The sequence below is a fragment of the Xenopus laevis genome, chromosome 5L (genome assembly GCF_017654675.1).
Source record: "Xenopus laevis strain J_2021 chromosome 5L, Xenopus_laevis_v10.1, whole genome shotgun sequence".
NCBI lineage: Eukaryota > Metazoa > Chordata > Amphibia > Anura > Pipidae > Xenopus > Xenopus laevis.
The window spans coordinates 58,639,149-58,664,747 of NC_054379.1; the positions used below are offsets into that span (position 1 = coordinate 58,639,149).

The following is a 25,599-nucleotide window of genomic DNA, read 5'->3' on the forward strand; positions in this document are numbered from 1 at the left end:
TTTGCAGTATAAAATTTATTATATTATATGAATGGGTAGGTTCTTTGGTCATCTGTCTTCACATGCACAAGGATTCCCACATCGTTCTTTCTGTTGCCAAATCTCCATTAGTTCCTGTGGAGTGTACTGTGGTGACGACAGCATCCCGGCCTCGCACTTCTTTTCACACAGCCAACGACTATCCTAAATAAAAAAAATAAACAAATGAATCCACCCTCTTCTGTGGTAAGAGAAAGGTTAAGTACAGTTTGGTTTTCTTACTAGTATCCTTTCAGTGAATCCCATAATAGTGTAGACATCTTACTAAATAAAATGTACAGATATAATTTAGGCTTTGAATAGAGACTCAACCTTTCAGCAGGATTCGGCCAAATCCAAGTGCCTGGCCAATCTGAATCCTTAAAGTCATATGACTTTGTCACACGAACAATTATGGGTTCAGATTTAGCCAAGTTCCAAAATAGAGAATTCAGTGCATACATAGCAGATATTAGTTAAAACATTGCACTTTACAAATGCACCAAGATTATAGTGGTTGAGTGTGCAAAATGCAATTTCAGATACACTTTCACTTCAGATGAGTAACCTTTAAAATGACATGTACATCCCATTCTTTAGGTGCCACTGTGCTGTGATGATTGACACAAGCTGTTATGGAAATCCTGGAGTTACTGCTTTCTTCAGAGGTGGCGGGAGCTCCAGGGTCCCCATCTGTCAATAAGTGCACTGCATTTAATTCAGAAATGACTGAGCTGCACAAAGCACAATGATGCAAAAGGGCAAGGAACACCTTTTGACACAAGTACCCTTAAAGGGAAAGTCAACCCAAAAATAAAAATTTGCCTGATAGGAGAAAACTTAATTCTAAGCAATTTTGCATACATTCATTACAAATTGCCTATGGTTTTTACGTCATTTGTATATTTATTGCAATTGAAAGCAGTGTTTGTCGCTTTCTTTTCCCAGCCCTAGTGGCTCAGACTGTTGATACAATGTAAGGCAAGGCAGCTGATTAACTGACCTGTCTTTGCTAGGGAACGAAGACTTTTTCAACATTGTTTAAAACTTAACCAGGAGATAAGCAAATGCTGCTTTCAATAGCAATTGTTATTACAAATAACTTTAAAAGCACTGAAAGTTGTTTATAGAGGTCTATTGGAAAGTTTCTTAAAATTAGGTTTTCTTTTATTTGGCAAATTTTTATTTTGGGGTTGACTGCTCTCTAATGAATGGGATTATGCAACCATTTTGCACAATTGCACTTGCGGATTGTAAATGATCCCTTACATTGTTTTATATACATGTGCAGAAATCTATGTAGTTTATTAAGATTCCCACTTTTTAGAAATAGGTTCAGTGGTTGCTTGCTGCCCTTGAGCTTGTTTATTTGTGCTTGATGTTCTGTTTCTACTCCAACCATTAATTCATTACCCCACAGTCAGATTAGCTGTTATGAACAGTACACAGTTAAAAAGGCTGGAATATTACAACAAATGTTCTCTGAATGCTGAGCCTAAAAATTGAAAAAGCTTTTGTTTGAGTCTCACCTGATATCGGCTGGGACCAATTGCTGACATCCAGATTCCCATACTCACATCTTCACCCTATGAAAAAGATCTCTGGTGAAAAAGATCTTTACTACAAGACATTGAGTTTCCTACATGGTAAAAGTGGTTAGAAGAGCAAAATAAATTACATTCATTTGTTTTCATGGTTTACATATCCTGTAACTTGCTGATCCACGAGGCATCAACAACCTCATTTAAAGGAGAACTGTCATGAGATATATAAAGTATTACACAGTAAAGTTAACAATAAAAAAGTAATAGTGTTTTTTTCAGAGTTAAACCTATTACATAATGAAACGATAGCTTTATCTCACCTCTGCATCCTTAACTAATCTTTTGCTAATCCCATGCAGACAAACTGAAAAGCAGCATTGACAAAGTGTCATCATTGTCAGCTCCCAGAATGTTCCTACTTCCTGACAAAGTCCTCCCCCTGGCATGACTTAAGATCTGCATCCCCCTGGAGGAGCTAATCACGCCAATCAGTAGCCTGCCATTTGCAATGAATTATGGGGATTGCAGTAACAATGTGACATCCGTTCCATTAATATGTTTAACCCTCCCCCTGCACAGTTGTTTATAATGGGGTCAGAGATGAGCTGTGAAATAATGTTGTGTTATAAACATATCTAGAATCTCAGCCATACACCATAAAGTATGGCACACAGGCAGTGTAGGACAGCCAGAGTATGGCAAACATGCAGGGAGCATAGTATGATATGTACAGTTGTGTTCATAAATACTCTAGCAGCTTGTCTGAGGTTTGATGAGGTGAACAATGCAGTCACTTACAGTCTAGGTCTGAGGTGTGAAGTACATCTTTTTACAGGCATGAAAAATACTTGGGGAGATCATAGCCATGAACAATACATGGTGGCTCAAGTTAAAAATCACATTCTCCTGGCTCGGGTGGTTTGCTTTTTACGTTACTGGTATGCCTGCGCAGTCTTTCCCTTTGTCCGTATCTTTCTTGGAGTGTGGAACCAGAGTCTGAGTCGGTTGACTGGTCAGGGAAAGACAGCGCAGACATACCAGACGGGGTGGGCACAAACGTAAAAGGCAAACCACACTGAGCCAGGAGAATGCAATTTTTAACTTGAGCCACCATGTGCTCACGTCTGGTGAGGTTTCACTACTAAACAAGGGTCTTACCTTTGTACCTCACCAGAAACCTGACACCTTCAACTTCCTTATCGATATACACCGATACCAAAAAAAAAACAAAAAAACTTTTGTGACACTGTATCCAAGACTGCTCCCCGTTTTAGGGCCAAAAGCTACTTGGACCCGAACAATACACCATCTGCCATTCGTACTTTTACCAAGGTACTGAACAAGGAAGCCGCAAAAATTACCCAAAATACTCAGGGGTTTCCTAATCTCTGTAAAGCGGAGCCCGGGGCTATTGGGTGTTTTAAAAATAACAAAAGACAAAAGGTGGCACAATCGTGTTACTGGATTACAAATTTTACCGTGATGAAATTCTTTCACAGCTTTCTGACTCATCTATTTACTAACCTCTCACATGTGACCCTACTTTAAAGTTCAAATGTGAACTGGACTGTTGTATACTTATGGCACACAGTGCGGGATGGATTAACAATGACACCTATAACTACATGACCACTGAATACCCACAGACTCCAATCCTATATACGCTACCGAAGATCCACAAATCCCAATCAGCACCTCCTATTAGACCGATCATCTCAGCGGTAGGTTCTCTCTATCAACCAGTTTCCCTCCTTTTTTGACTCCTTTTTGCAACCTCATGTGATGTCCATGCCATCCTACACCCTGGACTCCACACGTGTTAAAGATACTGTAGGATTTATGAGAGATCCCCACAGACTGCCTCCTTGTCACCATCTAGGCTAAGTTACGTAATAGGGGGAGATCTGAGCTAGATATGCAGCCAGGATGGAGGAGTAAATAGAGCCTGTTTGAATGGGTAATGAACATACCGGGAGGAGCTGCAATCCATGTGCTTAGGAGATTGCTGATGATTTCCTTAATTGGTTTCCATGTAGGGGCAACAGACGAAGCAAGACCAGAGAAAGAACAAGGGGAGGAGGAGCAGAAGGAGTGAGACTGGAGATTGATTGATGGATGGATGTTGGGAGCAGCAGGTGAAGTGAGATCGGAGAGTCGCAAAGGGAGTGAGGTGGAGCAAGACTGGAGAGGGACAGAGGCTGGGAGAAAGAACAAGAGGGTAAGAGGGAGCGAGACTGGAGAAGGCGGAGAAGTCAGATGCGAGGGCGAGGAGTGAGAGCTCTGAGGAAAGTGCAGCAATAACAATTGCTAGGTCTTTAATTATAAAAGACAATATATATATATATATATATATATATATATATATATATATATATATATATATATATATATATATATATATATATATATATATATATATATATATATATATATATATATATATATATATATATATATATATATAAAATTTACAGCCAGCTGGAAACTAACAGAAAAGTATGGAGGCCCAGTAATTTTATTGTGTTAAGAGCTCAGTTCTTAATCACAGAAGCAAGAAGTTTTGATAAGCTGTCAAATACTTAGTCTGTTTCATCCTCACTCTTGATTTAGTCTCCATATGTGTAAATTGAAGAGAGGAGTGACATTTTAGAGGATAAAACAAAAAAAAAAATCACCTGGTAAGTTTTCAGTCGTTGAGAATTGACTGCAAGCCACTGGACAATATCATTTGAAATAATGTACCCAGAACCACAGGCAAATGCAGGGTAGGCTGGACTAAGATATTCCAATTCCTGCCATTTTCCAGTCCGATCAACGGCCCAATTTAACCTAAAACTTAACCAAACAAGGACGTTAATAATGAAGCAACAGTTGCTAAGTTTACATAAACAGTAAAAAAATTAGTTGGAAAAGTGCACTAATATTAGTACTACCAAGTAAAATGTTCTGAGAAATAATATCATTCAGGTACAGTAAATAAAGCCACCAATCTGCAATTTTCATAGCATATAAAAGGAGTTACTAAAATGTTTTGTTTTATTCAAACATAGCAGCGCTTCACTTATCTTACTGCAGAAGTCTGAGCAGGACACCACCATTAATCTTGGGGAACCCCTCTCCCTAGGGTGCCCAAAAATGCCTTTTGCGAGCACAGCTACTACTCTAATCACTCCAAATTATGACAAAAACTCACCCATGATCCACTTAAACCACATACACTATCCAAAGCCAGCCCCATGAAACATGCTTTTCCATCTCAGGGCCCCAGTCTGCCATGGGGCCCCTGACTGCAGTACTCCCTGTACCCACACCTTGACAGCAGACCTGATTAGGTGAGAGGTTTGTTGTTAAAGGCACAAGGATGCAACCTAAGGGCTGATAGCAGAACAAACTCCCACCTATATGATCCCTAACCTCTCTACAATGCAAGTTCTGAAAAAGCTATTTGAGGAAGCACATGGTATTTTGAAAATACATTAATGTATCATTTTAACATTTGCCTGATGTAATGCTTTGTTTTCTATAAATGCTATAAAGCAAGGATTATTTAGCAGAGGGAGCCTCAATTACTATTATAGTTGTGTTTGTGTAAGTGGAGTTCTCTATCATTTCCTGTTCCAAAAAGGAACAAAAATATGACCTGGCTTATAGGCATCTGGAATGACTTTCTGAACGTTGTTAAGGAATAAAAGTGACATAATATGACTTACTTTCCCCACCAAGCATTTTCCTTCTGTAGCTCCTTTTGAGCAACCATCTTTAACACATTGTCAATGTCAATGAAGCAGTCATCATCAGTCTTCAGCAAAAACTCAAATCTTGTTAATTGTACAGTCCTAATCAAGGAATGGCCAAATTTAATTACTTCACACAGGCAACACTGAAGATAAAATGAAGTCATCAGAAGTATTAGGACATTCATTAGAAAAATAAAGACTGAATAAAACTTGTACTGGAAGATGCACATATCAGATAGGGACTTTAAGCAGCTCTTTTCTTCAGTTGTTTATCCCTAATAGACAATAGAAATGAATAATATAAATGTCATACCATCGATAGAAATTTAGTAGCTTAGAAGGAACATTTCTGTACGTGTCAACAACGTTGACAAAAACAATATCTTGAAAAGTTGTGCTTTCCTCCTGTAATAAGGCATCTTCTTTTTCTAGTGCAGCTAAATGATTCTGTATTCTTTCTGGGCGTGTCTCTAGAGTATTTAAAAGTGTCTCACCCTCTGTAAAAGAGAATTAAATCCTTAAATGTGACATTCAGCCTGTAGATTTTAACACTGAACTGTTCTGTTGTGAAATGCTGCTGAAATATGCCACTAGGAAACACTGACAAGTATAAATGAAAGAAAAAAAACAGGAAATTGTTTCATTCATACCGTAATTTCTGTTTCCTGGTCACTTCCATGGCAGCATTCACCAATGGGTTCACTTCCCCCTGCAGGTTAGCAGACAGGACCTCCCACTATCAATTAAAAGTTCCACCTCCTCCCTTACCCCCTAGTCTCAGTATTAAAGCTGTCCCTTATAAAGGGTGGGAAACTCCCTGGTGAATGCTGACATGGAAGAGACCAGGATACAGAAATTAAGGTATGTATGAAACAATTTCCTGTTTTCCCCAAGTCACTCATGGTCAGCATTCACCAATGGGACATACCCAAGCTAAAATAGAGGGTGGGACACAAATGCATTTAGTGGAGAACATTACAGACTGTAAAACTTTTCTCCCAAATTTGGCTTCTTGGGAAGACAATACATCCAACTTGTAATGTTTAACAAATGTATTTAAAGAAGACCATCTTGCCAATGCTCTCTGGCGACTCCCTGGCTTGCGCCGGCCAGGAACTTGCCAATGCCCTGGTAGAATGAGCCTTCAACCCTTTAGGTACTTTCCTTCCTGCCACGTTGTATGCCTTCGCTATAGCCGCCACGATCCAGGAACTAATAGTTCTCTTCGTTGGAGCTTGACCTTTCCTATACCCGTTAGGTATTATGAACAAATGCTTTGACCTTCTCCATGTTTTTGTTCTTTCCACATAGATTTTAATAGCGCTTTCCAAATCAAGAGTGTGCCACATCTTTTCCTCTGCAGATGTCGGGTCTGGAAAGTAAGCAGGCAGGATGACTTCCAAGTCCATATGGAATTTGGACATAACCTTTGGAAGGAACCCAAATGCCGGTTTCAACACTACTCGGTGTTCAAACATCAATGTATGTGGCTCTGAAACCGCCAGAGCTGCCAACTCTCCCACTCTACAGGCTGATGTTACTGCCACCAAAAGAATCACCTTTAGCGTCATATTCCATATGGAGGACTCCTCCAATGGCTCAGTTAAGATCTTTAAGACGAAGGGAAGATCCCATGGAGGAAGACAACTTCTCTTCATTGGTCTGACTCTTATTAGGGCATTAAAGAATTTTTTCACCAACGTTTCTTCTGCCCAATTCTTCCCTGTTAATGCCGAAATTACTGACACCTGTCCCCTCAGTGTGTTAAAATGCAACCTCTTCTCGTATCCCGAGAACTAAAATTCTACCAGCACTGGAGCTGATGGATACAAGGATACAAAGGGTCTTCTTTTCTTTCAGTAACAAATTCCACAAACTTTTCCCATACTCTATAGTATTGCTGGGAAGTGCTTTGTTTCCTTGACTTCAATAATAAGTCTTTGACTTCCTTCTTTTGAAAAAACTGTCTTAATTTCTTCCTCTCAACCGCCAAGCCATCAAAGATAGATGATTGTGGCTTTGGATTTGAATTGACCTTTGCGTCAGCCATCCTGGAAAGCTCTGAATCTGCATGGGCTTGTCTATGGCCAGCTTCTGGAGTAGAGGAAACCATGGCCTCCTGGGCCAGAAAGGGATTACTGCAATGGCCTCTGCTCTGTTTTTCCTTATCTTCTTCAAGACTCTCCAAATTAACGGACATGGAGGAAACACATAAATCATGCCCTCTGACCAACTTTGTCTCAAGCCGTCTACCACCTCTGCCTCTTTGCAGGGAAACCTTGAAAAGAACCGGTGACACTTCCGGTTCTGTGGGGATGCCATCACATCTATCTTTGGATGCCCCCACCTTCTCACCATCTCTTCAAAAATTTGATTGTGTATTCGTTACAATTTTCTTTCCCTGGGAGATGGATTGCGGTCAACCCTTCTAGCCAATCTTCTGCCCACTGAAATAGCGGTTCTACTTCCTCTAGCAAAGACACGCTTCTGGTGCCCCCCTGCTTTGCTAAATAAGCGACTGCCGTAGTATTGTCCAACATTACCTTTACTTGTTTTCCTTTCAGTAGATGTGTAAAATATATGAGGGCTTCTCTTATCGCTCTCAACTCCAGAAGATTTGACGGCACATTTTCTCCATTCCATGTGCCCTCTACAACTTCTTCGCCTATGTGGGCTCCCCATCCCACACTTGACGCATCGGTGGTTACTACCACCAACTCTGGTTCTTCCAGCGGCATTCCCCTCGCCAGATTCTCCTCTCTACACCACCATGATAGGGTTTTCTTTACCTCTTGTGGTACGAACAGTCTCCTCTGTAAATGTAGATGAAGCTGATTTACATTTCTTAGAAGAAAAATCTGCAAGGGTCTTAAGTGCCATCTTGCCCATTTCACTATCTGTATTGTGGCCGACATGGATCCCAGCACTTTCAGACAATGATGCAAGGAAACTGTTTTTCTTTTCTTGAAATCTTCTACCAAGTCGACAACCTTTAATTGACGCTCCAAGGGAAGACTGACTAAATTTCTATTTGAAACAACGCCCCTAAATATTGTAGGGTCTGAGTGGGAAATAAACTGCTTTTCTCCTGGTTTACTATCCAACCGTGATCTAGCAAAAATTCCTTTACTCTGGCAGCATGAATCTCTGCTTCTGCCTTTGAGTTTGCTACCACCAGGATGTCGTCCAGATAATGGTACACTGCCAAGCCCTCCTTTCTCAATTCCGCGAGAAAGGAATACTTTTGTAAACACTCTCGGGGATTGGGCTAGACCAAACGGTAGGCACTTGAATTGTACATGTACGTCGTCTATTGAGAATCTTAGATTCCATCCTGAATTTCCTCACTTGCAGGAACTTTCTCATATCCAGCACCGGTCTTAATGCGCTTGATGCCTTTTTTACAAAAAAATTTTTTGAATAAAAGCCTGTGTGTCTTTCTTGAGGAGTGACCGTATCTATTGCCCCCGACCCGAACAACTGCTTCAAGTACTCCTGGGCTATTTTTTTGCTTGACTCTGTCCCCTTGACCACAGACTCTATGAAAAAATCTCTTCTGGGTACGGACTTGAATTCTAGGCGAAAACCTGATTCCACCACGTTTCGTACCCATGTGTCTTGTATAGTTGTGGCCCAGACATGAGAGAAATTGGCTAACCTGCCACCCACCATGCTCTGGGCCCTGCCACATTCATTGCTGACCGGAAGTAGATGGGGCTGAGGAAAAAAACCCAGGTCTTTTCGCTGCCCCTCTGGAACTTGGACGTCCTGATCTCCAAGAAGATTGCCTGGAATACTCTCTACCAGGCTTGCATTGTTTAGACGTCCTGAATGATTTATCCTTCGGTTTGTTGTAGTTCGTCTCAAAGCGTGGTCTCTTCGCTTGACTTTCTTGTGGTAGGAACACACTTTTCCACCTGAAACCTTCTTTATAATTGCGTTCTCCGAACAACATCTCACCTTTAAAAGGCAACTGACACAAATTAGGTTCTGAAGCTGTATCAGCTGCCCACGTCTTCAGCCATAAGGCTCTTCTGGCTGCTGACGACAGCGCCATGGATCTTGCCGAAAAATGCACTAGGTCTATCGAAGCTTCGGATATAAATTCTGTTGCCATTTTACAATCTGTCAACATCTCCAAAAGTCTTGGTCTCTTCACATTAGAAGATATTGCTTCCCCAAGTTCCGACAACCACACCTTCAAATCTCTAGACACTGAAGTCAGTGCAACTGCTGGTTTACAGGCTGCTCCTGCGGCACAAAAAGCTTTCCTTAGATTACATTCTTTTTCTCCATCGGCTCTCTAAAGACTGCTGCATCATCTACTGGAAGCGCAGTTTTCTTAGCCAGCCTCAGGTTTTAGAATCTTGTTCGTCAAAAGGATATTTTTTATTGAATTTTCCTGTTGTCCTTTTTTCAGTCTTCTTCCATTCCGACGCAATAATCTCTTTGATAGACGAATGCACAGGAAAGCACACGGATTTCTTTTTGGATGATGGAAAGAGTTTATCTGCCGATGATAACTTTGTCAACTCTGTCGGAAAAGTTAGAGAGTCTGTCTGACTGCTTTTATTAACGGATCAATCACAACTAAATCAAATGTTGATTCTTCTTCCGAATCAATTTCACCCTCCTCTGATCCTGCCTGTGACAGGACGTCTGAATCAAATGACAAGTCTCCCTGATACCTCTGAAAAAGACTCCCCTTGTCTCCCATGATGGTGTTTTGGTCTTTTCTTAGTGCCCGATACCTCCTGGAATCCTTGAATAACTGCCTGTTTTATCACTGAGGCTAAGGACTCCCATTGGTTTTCTTGTGATACAGAGGATCCAGGCTCCTATTGTTTCTCTGCAGAAGTTGTTTTCTCTGGAGACTTGTCTTTTCTTACATCTGTGGCAGGAAGGCTGCATAAAATAACAACACTGTTAGAAACTGAGCCCTCTATCCTTGCCATATTCTCTTTGACATCATACATTACCTTTTCCCTTTAGGGTGAGAGGCTTTTCCCATCATACCAGGTTCCATTGGAAAAACTGGTTAAGAGAATAGAAAAAATAAAAGTAATCAGCCACCGGTCCTTAGAAATCACAAAGGAACTCTAGCTGATATCCCCCACATACCTGTGTGCATAAATGCTCAGCTTAACTGATGGCAAAATGGCACCCACAGGAAGTGTGTACTGATTTAAATATTTTTTTTTCCTTTCCTGACTGCCTCACATATCTCTTCTGCCTTCTCCAGGCTAGGACGCTGACGTTTTGGCGCCAAAAATCGCCTCCATAACTTACTTTTTCCATCTTAGAAATTCTTGCGTTTTGCCCTCATCTAAGATGGCCAGTGTGTCACTTCCGCTGCTGCGTCACTTCCGGTCCACGGCGTTCTCCGTAACTGGCACGCAGCTCCTGGAGTACTTCCACTCCGTTTTCTGGCCTCGCCTGACCAGCACAGCCAGAGGATCAGCCTATAATCACGGGCATGCTTCCTCCGCATCCCCCTAACCCGAACACGGGAGGAGAAACACGGGCATGTAAGTAAGCCCCTGCTGACCCCTCTCTGGGGAGCTATTTTTAGGCCCTTACAGTTGTCCATTCCTAGTAGCCACGTTTTCTTCACCCAAACAGGATATCCTCTCCCTGGCCCGGACAAAAAAAGACTAGGGGGTAAGGGAGGAGGTGGAACTTTTAATTGAGTGGGAGGTCCTGTCCGCTGGCCTGCAGGGGGAAGTTAACCCATTGGTGAATGCTGATCATGGGTGACTTGGGGAAATCCTCTCACATTTATTAGTTACTGTAAAAGCAAGTTTTTATTGAGTGGAATTATCTTCTTGTCAGCTACAAAAACTAAAGTGAAAAATACGCATAAGGGACCTCATTGTATTCATTATGTGTGGAGCACAGTGCTATGCATAAAGGTGGAACACAAACTGGCATCCATATATATGCCAGAGACTAAATACACAAATGAGGAGGATCCAGAGTAATCTGAAGCATGTTATGTTGATATTGCAAAATTATTTCTCCAGTGGGACATTGTGATGATCACCAGAGCCAGACTGGGAGCAAAAAGCAGCCCGGGCAAAAAACAAACAAAGCAGCCCACATGTAAACACACACACACAAACACACACAAAGAGACACACAACCACAGAAAGACACACACAGGCACACACACACACACAGAGACACAAACACAGAGAGACACACACAAAAAGACACACAAACAGAGAGACACACAGACACACACAGAGACACAAACACACAAAGAGACACACAAACACAGAGACACAAACACACAAAGAGACACACAAACACAGAGAGACACACACACAGAGACACAAACACACACAGACACACACAGAGACACACAAACACAGAGACACAAACACACAAAAAGACACAAACGCAGAGACACAAACACACAAAAAGACAAACACAGAGACACAAACACACAAAAAGACAAACACAGAGACACAAACACACAAAAAGACAAACACAGAGACACAAACACACAAAAAGACACAAACACACACAGACACCCCTACCTCCCCCCTACCTCTTCTAGGAGCTTCGTGAAACAGCACGGGAACTTTGACACCTCACAACCCGTCTGCTGGCCAATCACCTTTGCCTTTCCCTGACTCTGAGGAGGAGGGAGGAGGAACACGCAGCGTGTGTGTGTGTGTGAAAGAGAAGCACAGCGTGCATGCTGTAAGTCTCTCCCCCCTGCCCAGACGCCACAAATCAGAAGCGGGCCATTTCTAAGGTAAATGGAGCGGCCCTTCGGGAAATTGCCCGAACTGACAGATTGTCAGTCCGGGCCTGATGATCACCCAGACAGCAGTATGACTATGTAGTGGCAATATCTTAGGGTCTAGCACACATCTTTGTGCCAGTTAACTGCAATTGAGGCATAGTAGGTACTCTGTACTTTACACTTGCTATTGACAAGGTGTTAATGTGACAAGATTTGTAGTCTGTGACCACGTAATGCGTTTTGTTCTGAATAAATAAATAGTGTATACACAGAATATATAAGGCAATATCACCTGTGTGATGCCCAAATTATGTAATTGAGGGATTACCTATATTGGTTTTTGCTTGCGTGCAGTGGGGGTGCAATGACACTGAAGTGCTCTGTAAGAAAGAGCTTCATTGTTGGAAAGAAAAAAAAGAAGCAAATAATTTTTGCAGTTTACAAAATAAGCCCCAAGGTTTATCTATGACTCAAAAAGGTTTCTGTTTAAAATAATACCATTCCTAAAAGGCATTCAGTGACCCAAAATACATAGGCCTGAGCCTAATATAAATAATTTTGAGAAGCGTCAAATCCTTTATCCATCACCACCACTCTTCTTGTATACACACAAATTAGTACAGAAAGGTATAAGACTGTATGCCTGATCATTAAGTGTGGTTATATACAACCACCTAACTAAATAAAACAAGGAAGGAATAAAGAAACACATTCAATCCACCCATTCATCACTAATAAAGTAAGTATTTTAGAACAACAAAGAAAGAGCCATGTACCTCTGCTTTTATGCTTTTCATATTTTAAAGGAGAAACCTTGTAATATGACTGAGAATCATGTTCATTATGCAGCACAACTATGTACTGCCTTATAGAGTTGTAGAAATACAACTGTATGCCATGACTGCAGGAAATTTTGAGAGGGTAACGTTTTACAAGCAAATCTAGCTCCAGCATAACTTTGTTGCTTCAGATGGAAGTCGTTGGTATGATATACCAGTATTCATTTAAAGGGTTCTTCTAAACTCTAATGCTCAGATTTTCATCATGACAACAGATATCTTACCCAAAAGGAATATCACACCCAAAATGGCTATTAGATTAAAGGTTTCAGCCTTGATTACTGTTGTTGTTATGGTTTCCACATAAAGATTCATTATTGGAAACAGAGGTTATTGATTTATAGCTTAAAGAAAAAATATTCTAGACTCGGATGTAGAATAAAACCTTGATTAAATTGTAGGTATCATTTTCAATTCAGAACAGAGGAGGACCATGGGACCCTTGTGTCTTACTTGAATTACAAACATGTTCACAAGTGAAGCTGGATTCACAGTTAAAGGAGAAGTTCAGCATAAAAATAAAAACCGGGTAAATAGGCTGTGCAAAATAAAAAAAGTTTCTAATATAGTTATCCAAAAATGTAATCTATAAAGGCTGGAGTGATTGGATATCTAACAGAACAGAACACAACTTCCTGCTTTTCAGCTCTCTAACTCTGAGTTAGTCAGCGACTTTAAGGGGGGCCAATCTGTGGAAACCAAGAGAGCTGCGAAGCAGGAAGTAGTGTTCTGGCTATGATGATAAGACATCCAGTCACTTCAGCCTAGATTACATATTTTGGCTTAACTATTTTGAAAACATTTTTTATTTTGCACAGCCTATCTACAGTATTTACCCAGTTTTTATTTTTATATTGAACAATTCCTTTGAAGAAACATTTGTCCCATAGCTTTAGTACTTTAGTCATACAGCCAAAATGGGCAGAAGGAAGAGAATACACTGGTGTTTTAAGTCAACTAGCACATACTAGTGATATCAACAGCACCAGTCTGATCATCTGTGGTAATGGATCCTACGGTCATACTAAATACACCTATCTGGCATAAAAAAGTTAAATTGATTTAATTCATATGCCTTGTCAGACAGAATACATGATGTGAAAATCAGATTTAAGTTAGTAGCGTGATAAAGGTCAGAACATGATTTAAAGAACTTACCATGAATAGTATAGGTAAATCCTCCTGCAATGCCCTCGACACCTTCTGTAAATTCATAAGGCAACAAACCCTCTTTAACCTAAAGAATCACAGATGTTAATGTCAGTGACACTTTTTATGTACCAAAGTAGGAAACGGACAGCAAATCATCCTGGACCTGGCACTTTCCTTTTCAGCATAATTGATAAAGTAATAGCATAATGGTTAGCTTATTTTCTAGTTGTGAAAACTCTATAAGTGTTCCCTAAGGATGACTAAAGCCTAAAGAAAAATATCACTAGAAATGCTGTATTTTTTATACTAAATTTAATGTACCAGCCTAGTTCAGCAGCCCTGATCTAAGCCTTCATAATCTTCCATAGAGCTCCCCATCTTGGATCTTGTTATGCCATCTTTGATGTGTCAGTGGCACTGCACATTCTCTGTAAGCTCTGGGCTGCTGCAATTTAGGGGTTTGGGAAAATTATCAAAACAAGAAATTAAAGCAAAAATCCATTTGTTATAGAAACTGATGCTACAGGGCTGCGGTAGCTTTGGACAAGTACAGAACCTCAATACATACTTTTTAAAATTTCTAGCCTAATTCCTTATTGAGTTTTAAACATATTCTTTATAACCACAAAATTTATACCAGATATCATCTTGAAATCTAATAAGCAGGAAAAAAATGGTAATTATACATTTTGAATTACATTTTTCAAAGGCCAGTCATGTTAAACTCAATATAAAAACAATTGACATTAACATATATGCCAAGATCCACTTAGAATGGAACTTTTCCCAACTCGGCCAGTCCCAAGACCAACAATCAGATAACATAAAGGGCCTATGCAGACATGTAAGAGAATCCATGGCCAATATGGTCTTTGACTAAAGGAATTTTTCAGCCAGTTTTTTTTAAACATCTGGCCAAGCTGTGACCAAATATAAGTCAGAGAAGCTGCCATTATGGTTAATAAGATGCTTACACAGTAAAGAGTAAAAAAAAAAACTGGCTGCTTATATGGCCCCTGTATGGATAGCAAAAGATGTACAATGTACCAAGTAGAATCAATTAGGCATTAAAAAGGAATTGTGAGTGTAAATTATAATGTGCCTTTTCAGTCTTGTGTTACTTTCACTGACTGCACTGTAAATTACTTACTGTTGTAAGTCTAAATATCCCACCTCCATCATTTACAATAACATGGTGCACATTTCCTGAAAGTAGACCTTCTGGGTCATGGCTCTCCCATACTACAGTCCCTTCAAAGCCCTAAAGAAAAAGAGAAAGTAACAATCAATAACTCTATACATTTGGTTAAAAAGAAAGCAATTGTGCGATAAAAATGAACTTATTTTCTACCAATTAAAGGGGTTGTTTACCTTCCAAACACTTTTTTCACTTAAATTGTTTTCAGATTGCTCCCCAGAAATAATGACTTTTTTCAAATACTTTACATTATTTATTTTTTACCTTTTCAAAATCTAAGTTTAAAGTTTAGTGTTCCCGTTTCTGGTGTTCTGGCAGCTCAATTCAGGTAGTCTATAAACTGTTACAATTTGCTACTACATTTAGTTGATACATTTCTCAGCAGCATCTCTGGAGTGTTAGCAACTATTGTATCAATTCTAACAGCTGCCTTTAATGAAACTCAGGGATTCTGCTCAGCAGGGACAAAGATAAGAAATGTATCAACTAAATGTATAAATTTAGAATAGTTTACATAGTCTGCAACCCCCCTCCCAGAGCTGCTTTAGAAGGTGAAACATGACATGACTTTACATTTCAATATTAGAAAAACGGTCACACATAGAAAGTAGAAAGTAATTGGACAAAGTCGTTATTTCGGGTTAACTATCTGAAAACAACTAGGTGTTTGAAGATGAACAACCCTTTTAAGATCGTGTATCGTACCAGTAAACAAATCACTGCCACCCATCCACCCCACTGTAACAACCTTTTTTTTTTTTTTTTTAAATCAAACTGCCAGCGCCAAAGCAGAATGGCCGAATATTTACATTTAATCACAAATGTAAATGGGTAATTTGCACGGACATGAATTTGCACGGACATGATTTAGACTAGTGCAGAAATGTGGGCTCATCCAGTTCTTGACCAGTAATACTTATTCTCTAAAGTTTCATCTGCTATATAGCTTGATGGAGAGAACCGTGTACACATGCTCACAGTAGCAATCACACAATTAGAAAAGAATATTACAGAGTTGTAAATTAAATCTGGACATGTACAGATTAGCATCGATGCTCAACTCACCTCCGGTAATATGAACTGTTCCACAGGTTTGTACCATATTCCGTTTACTTGTACACCAGAACTAGCAGGACTAAAACGGGCACTAAAGAGTGCTTCCTGGTTAAAGAAAAAAAAAACCTGCTTTGTCTACTGAGAATCAGATTAGTTGCAAGACCATTATTTACGAGTAAAATTAGGTGCCTTAATAAAAAAAAGGTATCAAGTTTCAGCCAATACCACTGCTTCTATTGAAAGTCCCACCTATTCTCAAAACTGCCTGTACCCAATAGTGACAAATGAAGAAAAAAGGCCAATGCCTATTACTAGTTACATATGAACAGCTTCTGAGCTGACCATCTCCATAATCTTTAAGTGGATTTATAGATGATTGCATTAATTACAGGACCTATTAATTCTCTACTGGGGATAGCAGGAGTTCTGCTGGTTTCTAAGAAATGATTAAACCAGAATTAATGCAAATAGCAAAGTGAACACTGAGCAAGTTAAAGTTTAAAAAAAATGTATTGTTTTTTTTCAGGACAAGCTGGTGTAGTGTAATTTCACTTCTGTAAAAAGATATAGGCTTCTAAGTGTCTAATAAACTGAACAGAATCATGTTTCACATAGTACAATCACATATATCACAAATATAATTTATTTATTGTACTAGAACACAGCAGATTTGGAAAGTTCTATGTCTCTTGAACACATCAATACCAAATATATATAGTTTTATGGAGATTTCTCACTTGTATAGATCAAAATCTCAAAGCAGTACACTACCAAATTTCCAAAGCAGCGCTCCACAAAATGGCATACTTCTGATTTCAAGGCCAAACATTCCACCAACGGTAGGTTTACCCTTGAAAACTACACATTATTAGAAAGAGCAGATTCTGGCAAATCAAAAATGGGTAAATAGATCTATGCACTCCAATTCTATGCACTCCAATTTTATAGAAATTGGTGCATTTTTTGAAAAATTACCTCAAAGCTTCGAATATACAGCATCATATCGCCCACGCATCATTAGAAAAAAGTGTAAAAGGCCCTAAATATGAATGCCAGGAGTCCATTGAACAGTTTAATGCCCAATATGTATTGGTTTACCTAAGCATGTGGCATATAGGGGCCCCAAAATGTAGACACCCCATTTGAGCTATCCGTTCTGTATTTCCAGATACTGCAAAATCAACACAATGGTATAAAAAAGTACGTTCACCCCAGAAAGTACACATTCCTCCGAATCCAAATTGGGTATGTTCTACTCCACAGCACCAAGCCGCAAACCTTTCCTAAATCTCGTGACTTTTGTGACATTTCCAAAAATCACCTCAAAACTTACACCTTGCGACATCTTATTTCCCACATACTATTATAAAACACCCCAAAATATGAATACCTGGGGTCTGCTGAACAGTTTCATGCCCAATGTACATAGGTTTATCGAAGTACATGTCATGTAAAGACCCCAAAACCTTGTGCATACTTATTTGATGGTTAACATTTACACCAATTTATAAACCTTGCCAGTTTTATGTGAGATAAAAGCTACAAAAAGTTATGGTGACCACTAAAAACCATATATTTTTGTAAAACACACATTCTAGCAAATCCAAAATAGGTAATTACGTCTTTCTAATCCAAACTACCAAACTGCAAAGCTACGCTAAAGGCAGTGGTTTTTATGACAGAAAATCGCCTATAAATATTGCAATTGGCCGAATTAATCTCACCCAATTTCTTACATACAATTGTAATACACCCTAAATATTGACACCAAGGGTCTACTGAACAGTTTGATGCCCAATATGCATAGATATACCAAAAGCAGCTGGCAAATATATATAGTGGGCAAAGGAAGGGAAAATGGGGGAGGAGATTTGGTTTGGGTTACTGTTAAGGATAGGGAGGACTACATGTCATTTGTTCACTATGGTACCAGTATTAAATGTATGTTTGCAAATGCAAGGAGTCTGACTGGTAAAATGTTAGACCTGAAGGTGCTGAAATGAAAATATGATGTGATTGGTGTGGCCTAAATATGGCTGAGTCACATGACTGGGAAGTTAATATCCGTGGCTATACTTTGTTTCAGAGGGACAGAGGCAATAGAAAAGAAGGAGGGGAATGTCTTTATTAGGCAGTATTTAAAAGCTAATATGAAGGAGGAGATGATGTTAGTAAATGAGGGGCGGAAGTCTTATGGGTGGAGCTCATTACCGATTGTAAAGAGTCCAGCAAATTAATTGTAGGAGTCGCTATAGACCGCCTATTGTAAGTGAGGAGGAGGAGGCTAAGCTCCTGATGCAAATAGAAAAGGCTGCTAGTTTGGGTAAAGTAATGATAATGGGGGATTTTAATTATCCAGATATTGACTGAAGCACCAGTACTGCAAGATCAGTTAATAGGAACAAGATTATAAACTTTTATGCCACAGGTTGTTGAGGAGCCAACCAGAAAAAATGATATTCTGGATCTAGTGATCTCTAATGACCCAGAACTTAAAGCAAATGTAATCATAATGTTCTATCATTTAGGGGCAGATTTATCAAGGGTCGAATTTAAAGTTTGAAAATCTTCAAAACTCGAATTCAAAAAGACCAACCGAAATGTATTTAAAGGAGAAGGAAAGCTACGGAGGCATTTTATTGCCAACAGATTAGCTGCAATAGTGCAAGCTAGAATGCTATATTTATTCTGTAGAATGGTTTACCATACCTGAGTAAAAAGCTCTAGAAACTCTCTGTTTATTTAGAATAGGAGCTGCAGTATTAATGTGGTGTGACATCACTTCCTGCCTGAGTCTCTCCCTGCTCTGGGCTCAGATTACAGCAGAGAAGGGTGGGGGGGGTGGGGAGAGGAGCAAACTGAGCATGCTCTTGCCCAGGGCAATGAGGTTTAAGCTGAAGGCAGGAAGTCTGATACAGAAGCCCATGTGTATACAATAGAAGGAAAGAATTGCAGTGTTTCTTTTGACAGGGGACTCAGAGCAACATTACTTTGGGGGTTTACTGGTATATTTAGATGGACCTTTCTGATAAGGCTTACTTAGTTTTAACCTTTCCTTCTCCTTTAAAAAAATTAATTTGCAGGTGGATAGTCCGTATTCGTCCAAATTTGAATCGTACGAATCAAAGTAATAGAGCATTCGAATCGTACAAATCAAAGTATTTTCCAAAAAAAAACCAAAAAAAATTTGATTTTTCAAAGTCCATCAATTGACTCCAAATAAGTGGTAGGAGGTCCCCCATAGGCTAAAACAGCAATTCGGCAGGTTGTAGATGATGAATGGTTGAAGTCAAATTTTTAAAGAGACAGTAAATGATAAATTCCGATATTCAAATTTTCTAATTCAAATCGAGTATTCCCTAGTCAAAGTAATTTTCACTTCGACCTTTGATAAATCTGACCCTTAATATCTGGTGCAAAATATACACTGATGAAACAAAAACCATGAATTTTCTTAAAAGCTAATTTTAGTGCCTTGAGGGCTGCCCTTCAGAGCATTAGGTTTTCAGCTAAAAACACAGAACAGAATTGGTTGTCATTTAAAATTATATTAAACAATTAATGTTCTCAGGAAGCACTAAGAATCACCCTATGTGGCTTAATATAGAAGGAAAAAAAGTTAATAGGAAAAAAGAGAAAGGCATTTAAAAACTACAAGTCTGTAGGGACAGAAGCTGCATTTAATGAATATAAAAACTCTATAATAAATGCAATCTGGAAGGCAAGTGTATTGCGGCTGAGGCTAAGACTAACCCCAAAACATTTTTTTAAGTATATTAATAATAAAAAGAAGTGGGTTGAAAGTGTTGGTACCAGTATGGTTGTAACAGATACAGAAAAGGCAAATGTGATAAATCAGTTCTTTTCTTCAGTGTATACAATAGAGGAGTCAGAGTTCCCAGGCTCACTTCATAGCTGCACTGATGGCTCAGCTCAATCTAGTCAGTGGCTGACTCAGGATATGATTCATAAAGTTTTAATTAATTAATGTAAACAAGGCACCAGGGTCAGATGACATACACCCCTGGGTTCTAAAAGAACTTAGTTCAGTTTTAGACTGGCCCCAATTTCTGATTTTCTCAGATTTGCTTTCATTTGCTCAGGTACCTATGGATTGGAGAAAAGCTGATGTCATTCCAATATTTAAAAAGGGATTAGAATTAGCTGTTAAATCCATCTGTGGTGGGAAAATTATTTGAAGGCTTGTTAAAAGATCACATTCAAAATTTTGTGAATGGCAGTATGAGCAGCAATCAGCTTGGCTTTATGAAGGAAAGGTCATTACAGACAAATTTGATTGCTTTTTATGATGGGGTAAGTAAGATGCTGGAAAGTGGGGGGGGAGAGAGCAGTAGATGTGATCTATTTGGATTTTGCGAAAGCGTTCAATACCGTGCCCCGCAAACGACTGCTTTCTAAACTAAGGTCTGTTGGGCTTAATGAAGTTGTTTGCACACAGATAGGAAACTGGCTACAGGATAAGGTACAGAGGGTGGTTGTTAACAGTACATTCTCTCCTTTGAGTAATGTTCTTAGGGCTCGGTATTGGGTCCACTTTTCTTTAAAGGACCATTAACGTAAAAAAAAAATCGAAAAAATAAAAATGTATTAGTATACTTCGGGAAAAAAAACACCAACACAAATTAAACTTTCAAAATTACAAAGTCTTTATTAAGAAATAACTGACCGAAACTCCACTTGAGCTCTTCTTCAGAAAGCAATTGGGCGATCCAATGTGCGACGCTTAATTTCTCTTCCCTGCCTTCCTTATAGGAGATAGCCAGGGAGGAGAAATCGAGCACCGCACGATGGATCGACGCCGTATCGCCATTTCTGAAGAGGAGCACAAGCGGAGTTTTGGTAAGTTATTTCTTAATAAAGACTTTTAAAGTTTAATTTGACTTTGTGTTTTTTGTTACTGGTCCTTTAATGACTTAGGGGAGGGTATTGTAAGTAATGTATCAGTGTTTGCAGATGACACAAAACTATCCAACCCAATTAATTCCATACAGGATGTGGCATCCTTGCAACAGGATCTTAACAAACTGGAAATCTGCGCAGCTATGTGGCAAATGAGATTCAATGTTGATAAATGTAAAGTCATGCACCTGGGATGTAACAATATCCAAGCTATTTATACCCTTAATGGGACTGCACTAGGCAAATCCATTATGGAAAAGGACCTTGGAATCCTTGTAGATGATAAACTTGGCTGTAGCAAGCAATGCCAGTCAGCAGCCTCAAGGGCAAATAAGGTCTTGAGCTGTATTAAAAGGGGCATTGATTCACAGCAGGAAGGTGTCATTCTTCCACTGTATAAAGCACCGGTAAGGCCCCATCTAGAATATGCCATACAGTTTTGGTCTTTAACAGGACATTATTGTATTAGAGAGGGTACAGAGAAGGGCAACTAAGCTGGTAAAAGGTATGGAAAATCTTAGCTATGAGGAAAGACTGGCCATGGGGGTGATATGATAACGATGTATAAATATAGAAGGGGATCATATAATAATCTCTCTAATGCTTTATTTACCAGTAGGTCTTTCCAACTGACACAAGGTCCCCCATTCCGAGAAGAAAAGAGTTTCCACCTAAATATTCAAAGGGGTTTTTTTACAGTGAGACCTGTGAAGATGTGGAATTCTCTCCCTGAATCAGTTGTACTGGCTGATACATTAGATAGCTTTAAGAAGGGGTTGGATGGCTTTTTAGCAAGTGAGGGAATACAGGGTTATGGAAGATAGCTCATAGTACAAGTTCATCCAGGGCAGGGGTGACCAAACTTTTTGCAACGAGGGCCAGATTTGGTGAGGCGAAAATGTGTGGAGGCCAACCATTCAGCCTGAAATTCTTTGAACCATTAACATTAAATTACAGGAATCGAGTAATTGTATCAGTAATATGTGGGCACATTAGTGAAATGGTCTGCCACTTGGTCTTACTGCTGCCTGTGTGCTGAAGGTGTTAGCAATAGACATGTACTGGAACGTAGTGACGCGCCACTCTCGCATACTTCTTTAGTTTACTGTACTGGCACATCAGTATGTCTATTGACACATTCAGCCATAAAGAAGTCTGTGAGAGCGGCGCGTCACTACGTTCTAGTATGTGTCTATTGCCAACACCTTCAGCACACAGGCAGCAGTATAGACCAAGTGGCATTTCACTAACGTGCCCAAATATTATGGGTACGCGATTCCACATTTGCACTGTGCTGGAGGGCCACATTATTATTAATTTCATGACTGAGGCTGAGGGCCGGTGTAAATTTGAAAACGGGCCGCACTTTGGACATGCCTGATCCAGGGACTAGTCCAATTGCCATTTTGGAGTCAGGAGAGGGTTTTGTCTTCCTCTGGATCATCTAGCAGTTAGGCAGGTTGAAAAAAGTTAAAAGGTTGAACTTGATGGAAGTGTGTCTTTTTTCAACCTAACTTACTATGTAACAAAAGCCCCCGTCTGCATATTATGCGCTGCAAGACCCCGTAACTGTTCAAAGACCACCCCAAAACCATATATTTTTTAAACTACACTGCGATGTTTAGGGGGATCACATCAGGATTTTCAGCATAAATGCAGGCCACTCCAAGGTGAAAGGTAAACAGTTTGTTTATTTTGAAAACAAAAAGCTTCCAGCAGCAATCAAATGGCAACAGAAAGTACAGCTTCAGTCGGCAACAGAAAGTCCAGTAATCACAGAAATAGCTTACTTCAGCCAGTTTAGCAGTCAGTACCCCAAAAGACTAACCAGGCTTGGTCTCTGGGAAAACTCCCACCGGCAAAATCTCATGTTATCAGACCCCCAGGTCTCTGAAAGTTCAGCCTGTGAAAAAACAAATACAGGGCAGCTCTCCTGTGCAGCTCCTACTCACTACCTGCACACCTGCAGCTCACTCCCTTAAACGCCTCTTGGCTGTCCAGTTCTCAAAGGGATCACTCTTAACTGGATGGCTCAGAACCTAAAAACAGGGGATCCATATCTGCAATCCAAAATATATCCCCTCAGGCTTGTACAACACATTCTGGCGAATCCAAAATTGATAAAAATGTTTGGTACTACAAATGATCAAAGTGCAAACGACGCCAAAAAACTTAAGGAACAACAATGCAAATAAAATCACAAAAATCAAATAGAATTAGGCAAATCAATGAGATAACAAAATAACTGATCTGATAGCGTGGTTAGAGTTCAGAATGCTTGATCCATTAGTCACACTGGGAAATCAACAGTTTTTACGGGAATAACAAGAGGGAAACTGATAAAATGAGGAACTAAAAAAATTTAAAAAAAAAACAAAAAAAACTATAAGTGTGTGTTTGTGTATGCATGTGTGTACAGCTCTAAAAAGTGTATAAATGCGTGTATGTGACAGTGTAAATATGTTAAAATGTGTGAAAAACAAAAAAGCCAGAAAATTTTAACAAAAAAACTGCATTTAGTTATGTGTATGTGTGTATGTGTAAATGTGTGTATGTGTAAATGTGTGTATGTGTATGTGTAAATGTATATGTGTAAATGTATGTGTGTGTGTGTGTGTGTGTGTGTGTGTGTGTGTGTGTGTGTGTATGTGTATGTGTGTGTGTGTGTAAATGTATGTGTGTGTGTGTGTAAATGTATGTGTGTGTGTATGTGTGTGTGTGTGTATGTGTAAATGTATGTGTAAGTGTGTGTGTAAGTGTGTGTGTGAGTGTGTGAGCGTAAATATGTAGAAAAAAAAAAAGCAAACTTCTGGAGCTGGAGGGTCCAGGATCACAGCGATGAGAAGCAGGTAGTGAGTGGGTGGCGCTGATCACGTGAGGTCAGTTCCAGGGCCAGAAGGATGAATACCTACATGCTTGGCAGTCAAAGGGTTAAATGTTCCTGTCTCTGGTGTTTGTCTTGCAGCTCAGTGATCCAGGGGCAGATTGTGAACTATTACAATTTGCTACATTACTTGATACATTTCAAAGCAACATCTGTGGAATAATAGCAACTACAGATAAGTGGATAAAGGAGTCTGACTAATTTTAAGTTATTTCAAGACAAAAGAAAAATAGATTTGTTCTAAATCCTTAGCATTCCCCACATTCTAGAATAGTAACATAACATATGGCATGAACCATACAGAAATGAAATACAGTAACAAACTTTTTACTGCAATTTGAGTTTTGCAGAAAGGTGTGGCAAAGTTTCAAGTCATCATTACATTTAAAATGTACAGTAGGTTAGTTTATTCTGCAAAGAGAGTCTTGTTTATCTGAATATTTGTAGCTTAATATGCAGATAAACATAAATATATGCTTGCCATTATAAATGTATAGATCATCCACAAAAAAAAAAAAATACTGCAAATCAACACAATAATTAAATATACCTCATGTTCGGTTTGGAAAAGTTTGACAGTTATATTTCTCTGGAATCCTGCAGCACTGTCATGCTGAAAAACCCCCAATCTGGTAATTACCACTGGGTACAGGACACGGAAGTTTACATTGACAACATGGTGTTCTGTGATTACAGCAGCGCTATCTGGGATACTAAATGATTCAATTTCCTGTTTCAGTGCTGTAAAATAAATAAATATAAATCTATAAACAGAAATGCTACAATTAGTAAGATTAACATTTAAGATTAGGATTTGGCTGGTAGAGAACTGATTGTAGGCCCCTTAATGTCATGTGGCTTTAAAAGTACTACTCATGCAATTAGAAAGAACATATTTTTCCTTTAAATTGTGCATACTTGGGTTTGTGATGTTTAGGAGTTTGCAGGAATAAGGATCTTCTCTATCTTCTACAGGTATGTCACACCCATGAGATCCTATTATGAATTTAACAAGGACACTGCAAGAAAACAGAAACCAGTCAAATCAAATATTGGTTCCATCCTCCATCCTGTAAACTATATAACAATGTATTTTTTTATAATTGGCTTATTGCAAGAGTTAGTAATAAACAATAAGTCAGACACAACCTGAGGAATATTTACATTTCCCATGGTAGCATGCATTTAAAAATTGCACTAAAAATGCAGATGATTTTGGCATATCAGTACATTTAAGCATTTGGTTAAAACAGTTCACCATCTCTGACATAAATATGTCTTTCTTGGGCAGCTTTCCAATTCCCAATGATCTGTAATTAATTTTTCAGTTCTGTCCCGTTTGTATAATAGCAGTGAAATGGACTCTACAACGGATTTGCCATTTAAAGGAGAACTAAAGCTTAACTTAAGAAGCAGGCTAGAAATGTTGTACATTATGGTTTGGGCTTCCGTACCAACCCAAGGCAACCACAGCCCTTTAGCAGTGAATATCTGTGC

General features: G+C 39.3%; 1 protein-coding gene across 3 annotated transcripts in view; it reads right to left on the reverse strand.

Annotated features, from left to right (window-relative positions):
- b3galnt2.L (beta-1,3-N-acetylgalactosaminyltransferase 2 L homeolog) overlaps nt 1-25,599 on the reverse strand; it is a 35,134-nt gene continuing 9,535 nt past the window's right edge. Inside the window, exons 3-12 of one of the 3 annotated variants that reach the window (NM_001091361.1) lie at nt 25,021-25,121; nt 24,653-24,843; nt 16,308-16,403; nt 15,195-15,305; nt 14,051-14,129; nt 5,613-5,796; nt 5,273-5,398; nt 4,238-4,397; nt 1,548-1,604; nt 1-183 (exon numbers count right to left, since the gene is read on the reverse strand). In NM_001091361.1, the coding sequence (NP_001084830.1) occupies nt 49-183; nt 1,548-1,604; nt 4,238-4,397; nt 5,273-5,398; nt 5,613-5,796; nt 14,051-14,129; nt 15,195-15,305; nt 16,308-16,403; nt 24,653-24,843; nt 25,021-25,121 (1,240 nt within the window). In that variant the 3' untranslated portion in view covers nt 1-48. Of the gene's footprint in view, nt 184-252; nt 712-1,547; nt 1,605-1,624; nt 3,761-4,237; nt 4,398-5,272; nt 5,399-5,612; nt 5,797-14,050; nt 14,130-15,194; nt 15,306-16,307; nt 16,404-24,652; nt 24,844-25,020; nt 25,122-25,599 lie in introns of those variants that run through there. The other 2 variants (XM_041562145.1, XM_041562144.1) reach the window with 2 other exon arrangements.